The sequence below is a fragment of the Drosophila novamexicana genome, unplaced genomic scaffold (assembly GCF_003285875.2).
Source record: "Drosophila novamexicana strain 15010-1031.04,08,12 unplaced genomic scaffold, DnovRS2.1 tig00000009-arrow-pilon, whole genome shotgun sequence".
NCBI classification, from domain to species: Eukaryota; Metazoa; Arthropoda; class Insecta; order Diptera; family Drosophilidae; genus Drosophila; species Drosophila novamexicana.
Genome location: NW_020824766.1, coordinates 1,643,215 through 1,663,711, shown reverse-complemented (window position 1 = coordinate 1,663,711; position 20,497 = coordinate 1,643,215). Strand labels below are relative to the sequence as shown.

Here is a 20,497-nt window from a genome sequence, read left to right as displayed (position 1 = left end):
GACAGTCGAGAGGGCCCACGAGTGTGTGTATGTGTGTGTGGGAGGGGTAACCCAGCAGCTGTGTCGCTGTGTGTGTAATGCGATATGTGCAACGGAGCCCGCGCAACTGCATATGCAACTGAAATTGGCGAATTGACAGCCTGTCAGCTGTCTGTTGTGCCAAAAAATATGTCGGAGGCAGCGACTGTTGCTCAGTTTTTGATGGCTTTGCGGTCGTGTGTTGCCACTGAGAAGGCTAAGGTGTCAAAAGGTCAAGATAATTGCGAAAATGAGAGCAAAGGAAGAGGCTATGTACGTGCACGTATTACATGCATTGACGGCTGTGAGTCACAACGGATTGTTTCAAAATAAAAATACTTGATAAAATACATATACAAACTTTAGCATGAAAAAATTCCACGAAATACTCGGACATTAATATAAGACATACTAAATTGGATAAAGATACATATTGTTTTAGTTGAAACCAATTAAATAATTATTCAACCAACTTAAGTCGCTGCCGAAGGTAATTCATTTATGAAAAAATATTCCAATAAATAAAATTTGATTGCTCAGACTTGCAGCCTTGACTAATACTTTTAATTAAGTTAGAGGACAAAACATTTAAAATAACTAGGGAAAGCTAAAAACTACATTCCTTTAAATGTTATATGCCAATAATTATGTTCTCATCGTGACAGTTCTTGATGGTTACTCAAATGCACGATCATCAGCATGTCGAATATATATTTAGTGGAACATTAAGTTATTTAAGCGAACCAGGAAAAGCGCTGCAGCTGCCAGGCAAATAAATAATTCACTCGGCGACGGGCTAATTCAATTTATTCGCAACGTCTATTGGCCACTTTAAATGCCAGTTTAGAGGCGATTGCGTTTTGGGCCCACACACTGCAGCCAAGCTGTGCTTCTGCTGGTAAGGGCCAATAAAACTGCTGCCCGGAGTACTCTCTGGATATAATCGTAAAACACAAAACTCAATTACAACATTTGATGCTCAAGGCCACAAATAACGTAAGTTACGATGCGTCAACATTTTGCACACGTCCGCCGAGACGATGAGACGCGCGGCGCGACACATGCCGCGCTCTCCCTCATAGCCGGCATGGATGGTATGGCATGGCATGGTGATGCATTGCTTTATTACCAAGAAAGTGAGGCGAGGCCTCAGTGCTGAAAGCTGACTCTCCGACCGGTGCCGGGGTCTGGGCCAGCTCGGCCTGGTTCTACAGACTGCAATATGCATAATTATTCGCTGCAACGCCCTCTGTCAGCGGCTGGGCGATGTCGACTGCCCAGTCAGCAGGGCTGCCGCCGCCGCCTGGTATCCTTAGCGGCTCTTTTGGACCATTCACTTGGCTCGTTTTTAGTGCTAGGCTGTCTTGTCAGCAGGATTAAGCAATTTTCAGCTTGGTTTGCGCTTTTCGCTTTGCCTGTCCGCGCCTCATCATCAGCGCCCAGCTCCTGCCCGCCCTTCTGTCTGCCTCAAACACTGCTCTTTGCCACTGCACCCTGCAACAGAACCGCAGTCGACCCACTGCCCACGTTGACAAAAACACACACACACACACCAGAGTTGCTAAAATCGCGTTACTGAAATTTTGCGATGCGTAAAATTTTGTTAATTTAAGCCGCACGCAGAAGATGTGCAACACCCCAATCCCCTCTGCCACGGCTGCGAGGTGTTAATGTGTGCTGCAAAGCTGCAACGTGTTGCGTCTTTATTAATTTTCAGATTTTTTTCTTTTTCCTTGATACAGCACGTTCTGTGTGAAGTGATTTGAAATGTTTTTTACCACAACACAAAAAGCTGTTTATGTTTTTTGAGGGTAGATGAGTAGGGGAATTTTTAAATTGAAATTTGTGGATGAACCCTTCCCAAACATACACTTAAAAAAAAGTGTGTTTTACATGATTTGTTATTAATATAAAAAATGTCTGCTAATATTTACTAATTTACCCTATAAAATACCGATTAAAATTGACTTTATATCAAAAGATTCCCTTTGAAATAATCATCAAATGATGCCCTTCAAATAATTATTTATTTATTTGTTAATGGTCAACAAAACGAGTGTGAGCCAAATTATCTTTATGAATATATTGAAAAGTATACTAAAAAGAAAAATAAATATAGAAGAATTAAAATAGAAATTCGGCTCAAGATGTCATGAAATTCAGCCTAAGAACATTGCTTTCTTAAAGTTAGAAAATATTTCACTCTTCAGACATTTTTTTCTGCTTTAAAAAAATAGACAAATCGTTTTAAGACTTTGTCCACATTTCCATTAGGAGTTTCTCTGAGTGTACGTATACTCGCCCAAACAACAAGCTTTTATTATCAATCGTGTCTTTTCACTGATCTTGTGAACCATGCTAACATTTAACCTAGTACAGTGCCATAACTATCAACGACTCATGTTCTTTTTAGTTAACAAAAATATACTGCTCACGGCTAGTGCTACTCTCTATCGGCGGCAAACCCAGCTGCACCTTCTCTTCAATCCATTATCATTAAGCGCAACTGAACTGAACTCATTAACGGGCTGCCAGGCACATGAAAATCTTCGCAAAATGCATTAAATGCCGCCACCGCCGTTGTTGGGTTAACCCCATTCACACAGGCTGGCCAAAACAAACCCAAATAGCCAGTCTAACTAATCAGCTGTCATGTCTCTAAACTTCTGAGCCGAGCTGGAGGAGGAGCACAAGCAGAAGGAGCTAAAGCAGCAGCAGCAGCTGGGGGATTGGCCTGTGTCAAATGCTGCCTCCGACTGCACTTTCAAATCCAATTAAGAGTGTGAACTTGCGTGGCGTTGCAAATTAACAGATAGATAAACGACAACAGCAACAACAACAAGTACAGCAAACAAAATGACATTGTCACATTAAATGCGAAACAAAGCGAAAATGTGCAACAGTAGCAAGAGAAAGAGCTAGCTGCTGGTAAGAGTAAGAGGAGCTGGAGAATGCAGTCATGGGCCAAGCCCAGCTGCACTTTAGTGTCAAACGCAACCAACCCGAACCCGAACCCAAATCCAAGCCCGAAGCGGAACCCGAACCAAAACCTGAACCAACTCAAAGGCAACACACATCACGGCTATGCCTCATGACAAGAACTGCTTCTGGGTTCTGCGCGACGGCAGCAGCTGCAATTATCACATTGCCAAATGGTCACGGACCACGAAATCTCGATTTTCAGATAGAACCCAAACACAAGCACAAGCACACATGAACCCCGACAGCCGAAAGCTGAAAGCCAAGCGAAGCATTGCACCACACCATGACTTCATAAGATGACTGAATGCTACTCTAGAGCAAAACAGTACCTAGCACCCTATGTTTCACCTCCTGCAGTCTGTGTACTCCTGTGTTTTTTGTTTGGCTTTTTTCTGCCACCTTGTGTGCCATAATTCTCGCCAAGTTGACATTTATGATGTGTGCGCATGTGATTTTCAACGTTCGCGATTTTAGCGCGATAAAACAATGAAAATAAAGTCATGACTTGGCTTCCCGCATGGTTTCCTTGCTTGACTACTTCCAGCCAAGTGCTAAATAATTAGCACAGCTTTTTTCTTTTGTCTCATTTTATTATCTCCTACTTTGGGCGAGTCTTGGAGCTAGCCAGGCAAATGTACATTTCCGAAGCTGCTCTTGAAGCTTTCTTAGTTCGAATTTCTGCTGTAGTAGTGCTGTAGTATATACAGCTCATCTGAAGAAATCAGTTATCTACAGCCTATCTTATTGACTTTCTTTATAATTTCCCTAAAGCTACACACCTATTTGCATGCACGCGTATGTTTGTCCATAAGAACCCTACCTATTTGTATGAACTTTCTTAGATATCATTTTATCAAGAGTTTACAGTCAATCACAAAATTTGCAAAGCTGCTCAGAAATAAAGAAAGTACCGACAATGTGCTTAGATAAGCATATAGAAATTATGTACTAAATTGAGTATTTTTCATAACATGCCAATTCAGATCTAACTTTATATAAAATACGGTTGAGCTCCTCTGCACATTTCCAACTCTATGCCAATGTAGATTTCCTTTCATTAACAACTATTGTTGGATCAGAGATTTATTAGCAAAATCCCAAACACAATTTAGATTATCTCGGATTTTGGAACCTAATGGACCAATATTGCCCTCGAATAATCTATATGAAACTATCTGGTAGATACAACAATTTTTTGCAAACTTAATAAAGTAAAGCTATGAATAATCTTTACTACATGTATATACTATATACTTTTATGCTTTATCAATTAGTAAAAGCTGTTTTCAAGCATAATATAAATATTTATTTTATTAATTGTAGCATGTGCCCTTTGGTGCCCAAAAGTTCATGCTCTAAATTCAGTTTACAAAACTGGGTCGCTGGGCAATTCAATGGTCCTTTGCCATTGTTTGCTTTAGCATTCATTTCAGGCCTCGCGTTTAAGCCCATTTAAATGTGCTGATAATATTGACCCAATGCTCAATGTTGAATGCTCCATGAATGCTTATCTTTCTGTGATGTTTGCCGCCTGCTTATGCTGAGTCTGGAGCCAATATATAACTCATAAATGGCAGGGGCGGACATAAAGGCACAAATGGACTAAATTCATACGAAACGGCACAGTGTAGAGTAGACTATTCAGTGAAGAGTTATCAGGAGCAGAAGAATGAGCTGCAGTAACTTCTCAATCACTTGCTCTTTGCTATAACATCGCTTATTCATAATTCACAATTTTTCAAGCAGATTTTCAACTAGGCTGCAATCCCTTTAAGACTTTACGAAATTGTATGTGCAGCGTTTTATGACAGCTGCATCAAATCAAATGAAACGAAATCAAATCAGTCAATCAAGTTGCCCTTTGACCCGCTGGTTGAACGCCTCTCAAATTGTGGCAGTGCAGCATTTTCTGGCTCATCGATTGTCAAATTAAACGCCATTTAAAATCAATCAAATCAACTCGACAGCGTTTTGTGGTGCGGATTCCAATTAGATACCGATGTATTGGAATTGCCGTTAAAACCGTGGCTTTGCGGTATCATGTGGTATATGTGGCATGGCTAACGGTTCGAAACGATTTGGCTGGTGTTAGGCCATTAAGCCCACAAAAAGTTAATATGCATCAAGCTTAAAAATGCTTTTAATCCTTGCGAAGGGTATTTTTATTTTAATACGAAACAGCTAAAAGAACAGGACAAACTTGTTCAAATGTTTTTGTTTCCTTTAATTAATGAACAAATGGAATCCAAGACAGGACAGCCTACATGGTTGCATTTAAAGTATATGTCAAGCTTTGTCTAATTGTCTAACACACCTCACACGTTTGCAATTTATAAAAAAGCTATTAAAGTCATGTCCGCCCTTATGTCCGTCTGTCTAAGCGAACTAGTATCTCAGGTTTTAAGATATTGTCTTGAAACTTTACATAGCTCAAACTTTCTTTTGCAGTCAGAACTTCTGTTGCTGACATGCGAACGATCGGTCGAAAAATAGCTTCCTTTTGTTTTATAAAGTATCACAGTTTATACGTTTAAATACGCTTATATGTAAGAAGTATACAAATACTAAATACAACCTCAGAACTGAGAAAGCTCGCAACTTTACTACTCACAAAGATATGCAAAAGTCGCCAAGGGTATCTATTTATTCATTTCCACTTAGAAGCTGATCAGTTAAAACTTCAAGTTCGCTGCCATAGCCTTAAAATGATTAATATAAATATAATGTAAGAGCATTTAATCTTTGGCATTTGTTGGCTACTTGTTCCTTTTCATATAAAAAATAATTTTCCAATATTAAATTCAACCACCACAGCCGCAACATGCTAACCGAACACCCCCTACGAGCCACAGTTAACAGTTGATAGTTTCATTTACCAAACAATTAAAATCGACAAGACCACAAACAACAAAATTAGCTACAAAATATAATCAAAAAACCCCGAGGCGCCAACAACAACAGCTAACAGAACGACATGTAATTACATGGAGCCAACTGCGATGGCAACAACAACCAACGACAACAACTAAAACACACACATCAAATGAGAAGGCAGCCCCGAAAATCGAATTGAAAATTAATTTCAAATTAATTTCAAATGCACAAAAGCGATAAATTTTGCGCAATGTTCGTGACACACACACACACAATTTGCAGAGAAGGGGCAAGGAGTGGTAAGTAGGGAAGGGGGAAGCATTTGACCTGCAAATGTCTACAACACTTGTAATCAAATAGACAGACAGACAAGGCTGTCAATTGAAAATTGTAAGCCACAGCAAAGCAAAAGCAACAGAAAAACCAAGAGTGCTTAAGTAGGCAATGTCCGACTAGTAGATACCCTGCGACAATCAATACTTATAGATATCAGATAGAAACATGATTTTTTTTTCTTTTGCGCATGATATATGAGTTTTTAGTATTCGAAATCGTACCGCCTAGAGTATATATATCTAAAAGAGGAATAAGCTTCTTTCTGCTTGTTACATACATTTTCAGAAAACCAATATACCCTTATTTACCCATTTCCAATAGGTAAATATTGAAAATACTATACAAATATTCACAATATTTACACCCTGCCTAAGGCTTTTGCATAAATTTATATATAATTAACACATTAAGTTTCTAGTAATAGATTTTCTTCTAATAAATGTAAAAACAATAAAATTCTGTGGCATACTTTTGGTGTTCCAAAGAAGTTCTAGTCTTGCTCAACTATTACAGGCTCTTCAAGGTATGCAAGGGAAAACAACTCTTATCATACGTTTCAAAGTTTTACATCCAACTTATGCATCTTGCTACAATAAAAACATATTTAAAGGATTTTGTTTTCTAACTAAATCAAATTTCGTTTGCTTAGCTTTTGCCTTTCTAAACTTATTAAGCTCTGCGTGAAAAGTGTTATACCCAATCGGGGCTTGTTTTCTAAAACAGAGCCCAACTACACACGACACACAGGACTCAACTGCACATCTAGCCTGCGCCAACTGCGCGTCATGCATTTTCATTAGCACCATGGTGGGGGCCCAAGTGCTCCTTTTGAGCTGCAGTCCGAACCGCTGGCGCTTGAGTGGGTGACATGTGCCCAAAAGCAATTATGCCGACCGCTTTCGGCGGGCTTAGATGTAGCGGAAGAGGGCGCGCCGAGGGGCTCTACAGCTTGTCAGTCATTCAGTCAGCTGGTCAGCTGCTCATTTTGGCTCCAAATCCAATTTCAAAGTGTTGAGTGCACTGACTGGGCACTGAGCACTGAACACCGAACGCTGGACCTGGCGCTGACGTAGACACAGTTCCAACGCAAAGCTGGCGAGTAGCAGCTGCTTGAAATGGGCAGCTGGAGCGGTTTGGACTTAGTTGGTTCGGTGGGTTGAGCAGCAACTGTTGACGGATTAGCAAAATATTTGGGCCAAACAACTAATTACAACACGCATAGCTTTGGCAATGCTGATAAGGTCTTATCGGAAAGAATCAAGCCAATCGACATATGGCATGGATGAAATTCTTGTCAATTGATAGATAACATTCGATATGAAAAACAATGCTATCTATCAATGCATTTCGGTTATAAAAATTATTATCATTAAAGAGATAAACAGAAAGAGAGAGCGAGAGAGAGAGAGAGAGATAGAGAGAGGGTGAGAAAGAATAACACAAATAGCCAAAGGACTGTAATTATGAAATTGAATGCGCCGTAAAAATATTTACTTTTATGACAGAGCAATTCCATATATACGCATGGGAATGAAATAAAATCAGCTTTAATTTAATATGTATGACGTCATGGCAAAAAGAACAATAAATTCAATGCCCGTAAGTTTACTTAACTAAATCAACTATTTGCTATATCAGTATATGCGAAAAATATGCGAGTGCTATGTGAGGTGCAAAATAATAAAAAACAAGTAAAAGTAATTTAGTCGGGAGTGCACGACTAGGGGATACCCTTCTTATACCAAAACAAAATGAAGCTTGCGCTAGGGGGGAGGAACGTTGGTTATACAATGAAAAATATTAGATCTGCATTATATACTAGTTTACAAGCTACTTGTCAAGTTTGGTGCCTCAAGCCATTAAAATCGAAGATATTTGCTCAAAAACAGGATTTCGAATTTATCGATTGCTTGTAAACGGGAACGGAACCCAACTAGTTAGCAGTAAGCGGGCACTAGGAGAACCTACTTTGAAGTCTCTTTATCTCATAGGTTCTGAAATAGAAGCTTTCATGTACACGGGCAGAGATGAATATGGCTAGATCGACTCGGTTATTGATGCAAAAATATATATATACTTTATGGGAACAGTGCTTCCTTCTCCCTGTCACATGCACTTGCACAAGTTACCCATTTTCAATGTTTTTGTTTATCTTTACATCATATAATATACTTATACTAAGATCGTGGAAACCATGCGTTATACGCACTTTACTGAATCGAGGATAAGTTCTTCAGCGCGATATTTATCGATATTTTTCATTTGAAAGTACACTTTGCAGTAAAGTCCACGATATGCTAAGCAAAATCGATTATTTGTTATTTTTTATCATCAGTCAGTGTGACGCAACCAAAATGTTTAACACTAAAATAAATGCCTTCCAAAGGCAGAACTCAATCAGAACAGTGGTTCGACTGTCAGCTACATGTGGGTATGTAATATTTTGGCTCGTAAGATAGCCTTTTATGATTGTTGGCAAATGGCAATTTTTGTTTATGGATCAATCAAAATGTGAGCTATCGATTAGATAATTAAATTTCTATGATATTTGTCGCATACAGACATTAAAATTTACGATATTGTTACCCGAACTTATGCTGAGTGTGTGCCACTGTATAATATGCAAATGCAATTCAGTTGCGCTGCAAAATTTTTGATTAATATTTTGGAAAGGATATATGCACCAACCCCTGAGAGTGAATCGACCGCAGCAGAAAACCAATCTGCATTTTGGGACGCATTTTGGTATGCAAATGTTTTGTTGCATGCAATGCCGGCAATGCCTAGCTGGGAATACAGGTGCCAATATTTGTCAGTTTTTGTTTAATTAAAACATTTTGCCAATATTTTATTTGCACGTATCGTGCCGCTACCCGTTCATTGGATTTGGTTTGTTTTTATAACCAAAATGCAAATGTGTCGTTTGCACAGGTAACGCAAATCCAATGCACATGAAATATTTAAGCCAAACAATTACGTTAGAACGAGAGGGCAACATACATATATGCATATGTATATGTATATATATATGCGTATACGTAATACTGTTGCACTTACCCGCTGTTGCAATTTACATTTTATGGCAATTGTTTTTTAAGGTTTTATTTATATTATTTCGTTTTTGTGCTCTGGCGCTCAGTTAAATGAAAATAATTTGCTCGATATGGTGAAATAAATTTGGCATATTTCAAATATTATAATTCACAGCATTGTCGACTTTAGTCATTTGCTTTTATACATTCCAAATGTAAAATTCATATTCCGATTGCAATATAATTGGCAATACTGTGGATAAAGCACAAATAAATAATTTCAAATAAATGACAATGCCGGCAGAGAAAATATAGAGTTTTTATTACATATGCATTAAAAATGGAAATCTATGCCGTTTAACAGCAAATGTTAAGGGATTGTAGTGTGAAATGATTGTAAAATATATTTGCAAATATTCGAACTTAAGGCAGGTGAAGACTTCAGCGAATCTTAAGCAAATATAAATTGAACATTTAAGAAACTCTCTATAAAAACGTGCGTAAAATGTTTCATTTATTAGATTATTACGCATCAGAGATAAAAACCTCTGATCATATTTCCAATTCAACTTTAACAGCTACTCCCCAAAATTGCATTCACGCCAACCAAAATGGGTGGCTCCCAATAACTAGACCCTGCTGACCAGACAAAACTGCTGGCGACTCGTCAGTTTCAGTTTCAGTTTCAGTTGGCACAAAAAGAGTCCATAAAGTCCATTAGTCGCATTTTGCATATGCTAAAGGCAAACAAAATGCAAACCAAGTAGATCTGGCAATGGAGGGGAAGAACCAAAAGAGAGGAATTGCGAACTGTACAGCTTAGAGTTCCAAATTGCGGCTTATGGCAACGGACTTAATGGCGCCGGAGAGGGAAACGCCTCCAACACATACATACATATAGTGACCAATAATTGGATGCGTCTGACTAACGGACTGTCCGTTTAGAGACAAGAGTTGTCAAAAATCAGCTTGGCAAGCGGACCTACCGGGGCCGGTTGGCAGCCGCAGTGACCACAGCTTAATGCTCATTGAGCGCTGCTGGGCAAACAATCACCCAGCCCCGCATTACGCCTGGCTCTAGCAGAGCATTTGGTCATTTGACACAATTTTGAATTCATAGCTAAAGTGAGACGTGTGTCGAAAAATTGACAAAAATTCATTAAAAAGCAACAAAATAATATTAAGTAGAAATCGTTGCTCACAATTATAGTGTTCTTTTTTGTCCATTTATCATGGAAGGCAGAATATATATATATATATATATACCTATAATAAGTAGTGCTCAGTGTAACAGAAGATATAGAAGTCTATAGCTTATTATTAACTATTTACGGAGAAGTTGTGCAAGAGTCCCGTAAATTAAAATACTAATAACAATATTAATAACAAAATAAATAATCATATTTAGGTATAATAATAATAAAATAATTAAATAAAAAAAAATTTTAAATAAAAATAATCATAAAATAAAAAAAAAAATTCACAGAATAAAAATATATGTATGTAAATAATTATAATAATATTATTATTAACTGTAAAAGTTTAATTTGAAGAAATTAAATTTTTTTTATTTAATATTAATGAACATAAAATTCACAAAAAAAAAAATAATAAAATAAATAATGTAAATTGAAAAAATAGCAAATAATAATATTAATGATCAAATAAGAATGAAAACAATAATATTAGTTATTAACTTGAGAAAATACAATATATTGTGTATTAACGGAAGCTAATTAAAAACTAAATGAACCCCTTAAATATGTTCTGTTTAATAATAATAAAACAATTTGCCTCACTATTAATATTAATATTAAATTACGCATTCTAGTTATATGGGAAAAAAAGAATAAATGATTTTAAGGAAATGCTGTTCAAAGTGCAAAAGAGTCAAAGCCCAAAAATGTATCTAATAGGCACCCACGGTCACAGTATATAGGCTCGTTTTGCACTCAGCTAAACCTTAAGCCCTTAAGCCCTGCATCTGACAAGCACTTACCTGTTTCGTGTTCTCTATCGAGCGTCAACGTTGACACATTCTCCACATGCTCCTCGCTGGGTTCAGTGTCATCAGCGACTACTACGGCTCCATTTAGGCTATTGCAGCTGTTGTCGTTGCTGTGCCCCTCGGTTCTGTCGGTGGCATGCCCATTGATGACCTCGATGACACTTTTGACCGAATCTAGTGATGACGTTGCTGATACCAAAATTGGCGTTGTTATTGGCGTTGCCGCCGACGATGACGATGATGCTGTTGATGTCATCGATGAGCTGGCACTTAGAACAATGCCATTTACTTCGGCCTGCCCCTGTCCCTGCTCCGGGCCGCGCCCCTCTATGGTCACCTCGCCCTCAACCTCTCGTTGTTTCTCGGCGTTCGGCAGTTTATGGCTCTCAAAGTGCAGCTCATCCTGCAGCAGGTCAACAGCATTATCATTGACATTCGACTTGTGGGGGACAACAGTAGCGGGCGCTACATTGGGCAGATCGACGCTGGCCAAATTGATAATTGGGCTGGGTTCTGTCTGCTCCACGCCCACAATGATGCGTTCTAACGGCTTGGGCGGACTCTGTAGCTCCAGACTGCTGCGTCGCTGTGTGGGCGTCGGTTTGCCTCCCAGTCCCAGCTCACTGCGCTTACTAGGCACGGGCGGCGGAGCTGTTTTGGGTTTAACAATGGTTGGCGACACCTTTGGCTTGGCACTTGGCAAGGGCGGCTTCGGTTTGGGCGTTGCCTTGGGCGCTGCCTTGGGCGCAGCTGCCCTGATTACTTCCTCGATAACGATTTCCGGCTTTGGTGGATCTATGATGTTTTTGTGCAGCACATAGCCCAGATCGTCCTCGACAGCGGGTAAAGTAATTTCCAATTGTTCGTGCACAGTTACCTCCTCCACAGGTTTGATAATCTCCTCCTTAACCATCTCCTCTTTCACCACCTCCTCTTTCACCAGTTCCTCCTTCACCACCACCTCCTCCTTCACCAGCTCCTCCTCTGGCTGCACAACTTCTGCCTCGGCCTGCTGCTCTGCATGGGGTTCAACCTGCTCAAAGGCACTCAGATCAAAGCCCTGCTCATCATCTGCCAGCTGCAGATTGTACAGTTTCTCGGTCTCCTTCTTTACTTTCTGATAGCTCTCGATAATCTTTTGCGCCTCCTGCTCTAGGCGACGCTCCTCATCGGTCTTCTTCAGCAGCTTGGCCCCCTTCTTGCAGGGCGTTTCTTTGCTTTGCTCCAGTCGCTTGGTCACCTGCTTCTCACCATCCTTGCTAACCGTTAGAGTCTCGCTGAATTCCCTCTCGAGTGTGGGCTGCGCATTTACGTCGACGGGCTGCTCGTTAAGGATCTGTTGGCCCTCCAAATAGGTCTGTTGTTCGGTCTGCTCGCATTCGGTGTAGCTGATGCCACCGTTTTCGGACAGCTGCAGCTGCTTGCCACATTCGGATAATGTCAAAATACCCGTTTCAATACTCTGTTTATCCTGTGGATTTTCCAGACGCTCCGTTAGACGCGTCTCCGCAGAGACGGTGGCAGTCAACGGCTGCAGCTGCTCGACATCGGCCAGGTCGAGCAGATTGTCGTTGCTGCTGATCTTCTTGAAGCGTGCACTGCTTGACTTGGACTCGGCGCTGGTCACCAGCTGCTCCTCACCGGTCAGCGCATCCTTGGTTCTCAGCTCGCTGAGCGTCTTCTGTTCGCTAACAACGCGACGCTCCTCATGTACGGTCGTTGTGGTTGTCGGTGTCGTTGTCTGCGCCTCCTCACGCTCCTCATACGGTTGCAGCTTGAAGCTAATGTCTGCTGTGGGACTCATAAAGCTCGAGGAGCTGCTGCTGGTGCTTGTGGTGCTGCTTGTCTTAGTGGTAACCACCTTTCTGGTAATCGTACGTTGTGTCTTGCTGGTGCTCTTCTCGCTGCTTTCGCTAGTTTCCTGCGTGCTGCTCGTTTCGCTCTGCTGCGTTGTGCTGCTTGAGCTGCTGCTCTCTTCGAAATGGTCAGCGTTTTGGTCAGCCTTATCGCCATCGTCGACTGCGTCATCATTATGGGCAACAATCTTATCAACGCTCTTGACTTGAGGAGCCTCCTCCGTTGCTGCTTGGGCTTCCATTTTGGCAGTGTTCGCCTTCGTCACCTTCGCTGGTTGCACGTAGTTCGGTAACTTCTTTAGCTCCTCCGCAATCGCACTCGGTTGGCTGTTGGGTAGACAGACAGGTGTATATCACATTGGGTAATTAGAATGATTGGCGTTTTATCAAATTGTATATATGTATGTTAATTGAAACGTTTCCGAACCTGTCGCTACAGCAAACGGAAATTTGCCCGTCAGCTGCTTGATTTCAAACGCTGCGCAAATTATATGCAACCCCGCAAACCTTTGCCTTTCGCCTTTCGAAATTGAACTAGTTGGCCCAAACGTTCGCCGAATACCGTTTGCCGTTTGCCATTAGCCGTTATCAGTTGCGCATACAAATATTCAGGCTTTTATCAGTGCGTTTGGCGGTGTTAGTAAACACACCGGCATTTTTCTTATCAGTCTATAAACGGGGGTTGCCCCTCCGCCTGGCCAAAGGCCTGAATGTGTGAGTTCCTATAGTTAGGTTTATATACCGCAAATATTTACCCATTTCTATTATTTGCAAAAAATTTTGGCAACTGTGAGACTGGAAAGCCGTATCTGGTAAGAATATGACTAGCATATGATGAATTGCGCAAGTTTCTACCTTTACCAGTGTACAAACGTTTCACTGTATTATATTTAACACAGTAAAAGAAGAAAGCACGGCTAAATTCGGCACGTTGCAGACTTAATACTCTCGTAAGCATGTGGCTTAGAAGTTCTATTGTGGAAAAGCTTTATTTCCAACGGATTGTTCCTGCAGGAATCATATAATATAGGAATACAAATTTGGAGAAATGCATAGAGCACAGGTTAGGACATGACTATATCGACTCGGCAGTTACCTAAGATCAAGAGCATACAAAGTCGGAGAGGTAACTTTCTATGTGTCTCACAATTCATGATACAATTGTAATAATAGACTCAATCAGGGTATAAATCTGCTGATAATCCAAATCTTATATCTTATCTTATCTAATCTCTAAGTACTTCGATTTTGTTATATCAATCTTGTTTTGTTTATTTTCTTTAAAAAGTCGCCTATTTCGACTCTTAAAACTTGGACTCATTTTTCCTACACCCACTTTATATACTTCAGTCGACCTGTGCCAATTCATACCCAACCTTTCTAGCGCTCATTATCATTATTTCTGTACTCACCCGTTCGTCAAGGATTGCGGCTCGAGCGACGAGAACTCTTCCTCAACCTCTCCAATGGTGGGCAGCATATTCGAATGCCAATACATGTTAAAGTAAGCCTCCGAGGGGCCCGGCCCATTGATTAACTCTGGTGGACCCAGCTTTTCGCCATCCTCACAGATATACTCGCGCTCGGCGGCATCTACATCATCCTGTTCGGCATCATCCTCATCACTGCTGGAGCTTGAGTAACACGTTGTGCTCTGATTATCATCCACAATCTTGGTGCACTTGCCTACCACCAAGGGAGGTGGCGATTCCCTTGCCAGATCGGCTGCCTCCGCAGCTACCGCTGCCAGCAAAGCGGTTATGTCACGTTGTGGTTTCGGTGACGTCTCCAGTTTCTCGACTGCCTCCTGCTTGTGCACCAGATCGAAGAGACTGGGCAACTTGTCCTCATCTTGGGCCTTGCTTTCGTAGGTCTGTATCTTGAAGCGTATCTCACGATTGCTGGTGGGCGAGGGCGTATTCACGGGCGTCGCTGGAGGTGTACCATGGGTGGCCTGCCTGAAGGTCTGCATGCTCAGCTTTGGCTGCTGCTGTGGAGGAGTCGTTGGCAGCGACTGCAGTTTGGGTATTTGGGTCTTTTGCAGTGACTGAACGCGCTCCGGAGGCTTCGGTTTGGGTCCCTTTGGAGAACGTTGGCTGTTGCTGCCATTGCTGCATATGGAGCTAAGCGACTCCGTCGAGTTGGAGCTGCTCCGGGAGCCGCTGTTGAGTAGCACAGGTATGTAAGTGCGTTCAGGTGTGGTTCGTGCCGGCGCCTCCGCGGAATTGGCACGCTGCAGTGGCGCTCTCAGGTGTCCAGGACTGGGACTGGCATCCTTGGACTTGCTGCGATAAAAGCCCAACTTCAGATCCGTTTCCGACTTTTGCTTCTGCAGCAGGCGAGGAATGTTGGAGCTAGCTGTTGACGGTGGCGGCGACGAAGCTATTATTGACTTATTAGCTGGAGGTGATTTCTGGACTGGGGTTGTGACGATGGGAATGCGAGATTTCAGCTGCGGTGACTGTTGCTTGATGGGCTGAAGATGAAGCTTAATCTCGCCCTCAGTTTTGGCACGTGAAAATCCCGGACTGACTATGGAGCTCAACGGTTTGGCCTTGGGTATCTTGGCGCTGAACTCTTTGACCTCCTTGGTGGGCTCATTTGTGGGTGTGCTGGCCAACTCATTGGTGGGCGTTATGGGTGAATCAACTGGAACTTTCGGAGGCGCAACTTCAATAGGCAACTTAGTGGGCGTAGCGATTTTGCGCGGCATAGGAATTATGGAACGCTTCTTGGGCTCCACGGTGGCAAGCAGCACACGTGGTTTTGGCGTTGGAGTGCCAAGCGGACTCTTCAGCTCAACATTTTCATAGACATTGACTTTCTCCGTCTTGAACTCGACATTCTCGTAATTGTTGCCCGGTATGATTAGCTTGGGCTGAGATAGTGTCTGTTCCAATTGAAATTCTTGCTCGAGCAATGTAAACGGCTGCACCAGCTTGGCCAGCTCGGGTCCGTTCAGGCTGCCGGCCAACTCCGTATCGGATGAGTAATTGGACCCCATGGAGAGCTTATCAATGACAGTGGAAATGGTGCTCGCTGTGTCATCCGACTCCGAGCCGGCCTTAAGAGATTCAGCAAAGAGATTGATATAGTATTCGGCATCTGGCGGTGGTGTCAATGGCTTCTCTACAACGAGCTGTACTGTGGAGGGCCCCTCTTTGGAGTTTTGTCGCTTCACCAGTTTGCGTGGTGGCACTGGTGGCGGCGGCGGTGGCTGGGCATTGAGCACAATGGACACATCTGTCTGCTGCTCCTCCTCGCTGGGCGGCTTCTGGCCGTGACCATTGCGTACGATTAGATTAATTGCCACACTATCCTTGAGGCAGCGCACACAATCTATGCGCGTCATTTGCGAGACCAACCGCCCATCAATGCTTTGAATTTCATCGCCCTCGCGCAAATGTCCCCAACTGGTGGCCACCTTGGAGGCGGGACTGTCGGCGGCGCACGACTGTATGTACAGCTTTTGCACCAGCTCCGTGTTGCGTGTGCCTCCCTGAAATTTAAGGCCAAAGCCCAGACGCTCACCCGGCAGGCGGTAGACGGTAACGTGCTCCGATTCATCCGCCTCGGTTAGCGATTCGTGCTGATCCTTTTGCTGTTGCTGCTGTTGTTCCTGCTGCTGTTGCTGGAGCAGCTGTTGTTGCTGCTCGTTAATGGTCAGCACGGTGATAAATGAGGAGTCTTCGGCCACGGAACTTTGCCGTTTGACTAGCTTCTTCAAATGGTTTGTGTCTTTGGTGGACGATGTGGGATCGTCAACTTCAACAACGGTTATGTAGTCATCGTCCGCTGTTGCTGTTGGGTTTGTGTCATTGCTTTGCGACATTGTCGTTTCGGTTGTTGTATTTGCTGCGGAGGCCATGCTGTGAAGCTTCGTTTAGCTTGAAAAGCTTTAAACATGTGACGTTGTTGATCGTTTGGGTTTGTGCATATGCTAGCTGGTATGCTTGGTACTTGGTAAGTGCTCGCGCTAAAACGTTGGTGATTTTTGTGGTTCGGTTGTTGCCGAAGCTGAATTTTGTGATCTAGGGCTGTGCGGGACACCAGTCCGAGCTGAATTTGGTTAGCAACTTGAGATTTGTGCTGAAAAAAAATAAATTAAATAATTAAAATTAAATGAATATTATTTAAATTACCAGCTAAGTATAACAATATTTCAGAGGGAAAATACAAATTTGTCTGATTCACTTAAAGATAATATGTAAATTATGTTAATTTAAATTAACTTAAAATAAGTAGCTCAAAAATTGTAAATTTCAAAAATGTTACTCGCCATTTCTTAGGCATTTGAATTGTATTGCCAATGCTTTTAAGTTCTCTCAAATACAGACTTCTTTTAATTGTAGAAAATATAATAAAATCAATAAGATTTAATTTGCTGTCAATAAAAAAAGGAATTTAATGAGAGCGGCAATCGCAAGCCCCTTTTGTACGTTTTAATGCATGCACACATCGTATTATCCTCTTCAAATTCATCTTAAATTCAATCATCACACTGCTTTTCATTTCATCTATCCATGGAGCTCAAGCCATAAACTGGCAGACTCACAGACGATTAACTTGTTTCACGAACTTTCAAATGCATTTCATTTCAGCGCCAAAATCCCACAATAACTTGCCAAAAACCATCCGCAGTCCCCAACGCTTTACCCCCCTCTGCTAGCTAAACTTCAGTTATTTCCTTCCTGCGCACGACATAAGACAACGACAACAACAGCACAAGAAACAACAACAACAACAAAATGGCAAAAGACAGCAACTGGCAACTTTTTTGCCACCGCAACTTCAACTGGGCGAGCGCAAAATAAAAAACTTCGAGTTAACAATTTATGTCAACTTTCTTTTTTATCAAACAAAAAGAAAGAATTAAGGAAAAATACAACAACAAAAAACATTCCAAAGATTTTTCAAAGTAACCGCAAAATCTGGCAACGACTCCCACACGAAAAGTTGCCTAGTCAGGTGGGTTGGGCCGTTCGGCCGGAGATGCGGAATTCAACAGATGATTTTTGCAACGTGTTTTTCCTTGCTTCAGCACGTTGCACATGCCACAAGAAAGTTGCCAAGTTGCCAAATCATGTTGCGGTTCTTCTTCGCCATGGCACAAATACATTTTGGGAGACCAATCGAAATAACATATCCCAACGAGCCGGCCAAACAGGTGACCAACAGCGGTCGCGGTTCCGACACCAGTCGGTTCACTTCTTAAACTTGTTTTAATTCTATATTTAATTTCAGATACCCTAACAGGGCATACTTCAAATGCTGAGCGCAATTTACAACGGCTGCAGGATGTTTTTTTCTAATTTACTTGTGTCAAATAAAATTGAAAGGAGCTTTATAAAAGATAATCTACAAACATCTCCACAAAATGTCAGAGACATTTATTTATTTTCTTTTGTTTTAATTAAAGATTTGCGTTTTATGAAAGATTATGAATTAAATTAAAAACTATATTTGAGAGTATCTTAAATATTAAAGACAAGTAAGACTACAAAATGAGGTGAAATAATACGAAAACAAGTGTATTGAGGCTTCGTTTAGGTATTTACTTCAATTTTGTGGCATGTCGTCTTCTTTTTTGGACTTTTCTGGACGCCTCTTTTATAACTGTTGTTTTGGCCGGGACCGGTAATTACGAAGCTCAGTTCGCGCTTGCGGCCTGTACATCACAAATTTGAAATCAGTTTCATTATATAAATTGTTACCTTTAGACGATGTGGCAGACAGTTGAAACGGTGGATTAAGAAGAAAGATAGACAGACAGAGAGAGCGAGAGAGAGAGAGGGAGAGAGAGAGGGAGACGAATCTGATTCGGTCGATTGAGCGCGTTGGCACATTTGGTATCTGGAGCTGTGAAATATTTTCTGTTGCAGCGACTTAAATTGGCTTTAAATTGCCACAATTTGTGGCGCATAATGTCAAAGTTAGTTTCTGTAGATGCCAAAGCAGAAAAGCTGCAAGCTATGCACTCGACTTCAATTAGACTGGCAAGCAAAAGGCTTCCGATACACGCTCTATCCACTAGTTTACCCAGACTCAGACTCCAAGCCCCTATGCGCCATCGTTCCCCGGCCGCCCATCTCTCGTCAAGCCAAGTGGCGTCTGTTGGACGGGGGCATAAAGTGTGTCAGCCAGGAAGCCGCGACTTTGAGTGGCGTTCCCCAGTTTACTGTTTGTTTGCTTTCCATCGTACCAACGGCCTGCGCCATGTTGCAAGCTACCAGCCAGTCCGACAACTGTGCCCACATCCCAGTTCGTCTATCTGCCTGTCCACTGCTCGTCCACCTCCCTGGCAATCTCCCAGTGTTGACTGACGGCTGCCGTCGAGAATTTTGGCGCTACAAAAGCGCATAAATAAAAATTGTTCAGCTCTGTTGACAGTGCGGCATGAAGAGAGAAAAAGAAATTGTTGCACCATGTCAACTCTGCAATGGGACGCCATTAGTTAGATGAGCTACCAAAAGAACCAAAAGGAAACGTGCAAATTTTGGTTGGCATGCAACGTGCAATTTCGACAATCGCAGTTGCTATTTAACATTGTTGCAACTGTGCAACAATATTTTCAAATCAATTTCAACTATTTGCCTGTAAAGTTGTTTGTCGATAAATAAAATAATATCAATTTAGGATGAGTGCAACGTCATCATGAATTTCTTTCTATAACCATATACTATTTATCAATATGACTAAGAAGCAGAAGAATAGTTTGCGTTTAAAATAAAATATAAAATACAAATAATTTGTTTTTAATAAATAATAGTTGTTATTATCAGTCATTCTCCTGGGCAAGTTTTATCTTTACTTTTATGCACCACTTTTCCATCATCTTCAATAAGTGGAGTTGACTTTAGATAGAAGGAGACATCTCTGGCGGACTTCGACTGATAAAGTATATATATTCTAGATCTGCATGAACAGCCGAGTTAAAATGCAATCTGAGAGACTAGTTTTGAATTTATCGTCTTTAAACTTTGCATAGGTCCATCTCCCTGTTGCAGGCAGTACAGATGTTAGAACCGACCTGATTGGCCAAAAGTAGGTAATTGTATGGAAAACATTTTTATTTTTCATAATATCTTGCCCAAACTCGTCAAATAATAGTTTAACTATGCTCCTTGTGTACAACGAACTATAATGTCATAAAGCTTGTACGAGCTTCACGGTTGTCAAATTTCTACAAGTGTATTAAAGCTTTGGCGTGCCGAAGATATCCTTACTTTAATATCCATATCCATATTAATAGACATGAGCTAATTATCCGTGTCAAGGTGCATGAACAGGCTGTTAAAGCTCCCTCTGATAGAGGGCAGCTGTGGCTGCCAGCAATTTTGTTTATTTATAAATTGCAATATCTAAAGACATTCTTTGTTCAATGCAACAGC

The 20,497-nt window shown here is 41.5% G+C and overlaps 1 protein-coding gene across 1 annotated transcript in view; it reads right to left on the bottom strand.

The window, feature by feature from the left end:
• The window catches only part of LOC115768772 (serine-rich adhesin for platelets), a 113,845-nt gene extending 96,871 nt beyond the window's left edge, over nt 1–16,974 (bottom strand). Inside the window, exons 1-2 of the mRNA XM_030713466.1 lie at nt 14,519–16,974; nt 11,242–13,433 (exon numbers count right to left, since the gene is read on the bottom strand). Coding sequence (XP_030569326.1) covers nt 11,242–13,433; nt 14,519–16,974 — 4,648 coding nt within the window. The remainder of the gene's footprint in view (nt 1–11,241; nt 13,434–14,518) is intronic.
• Nucleotides 16,975–20,497: the final 3,523 nt, after the last annotated feature.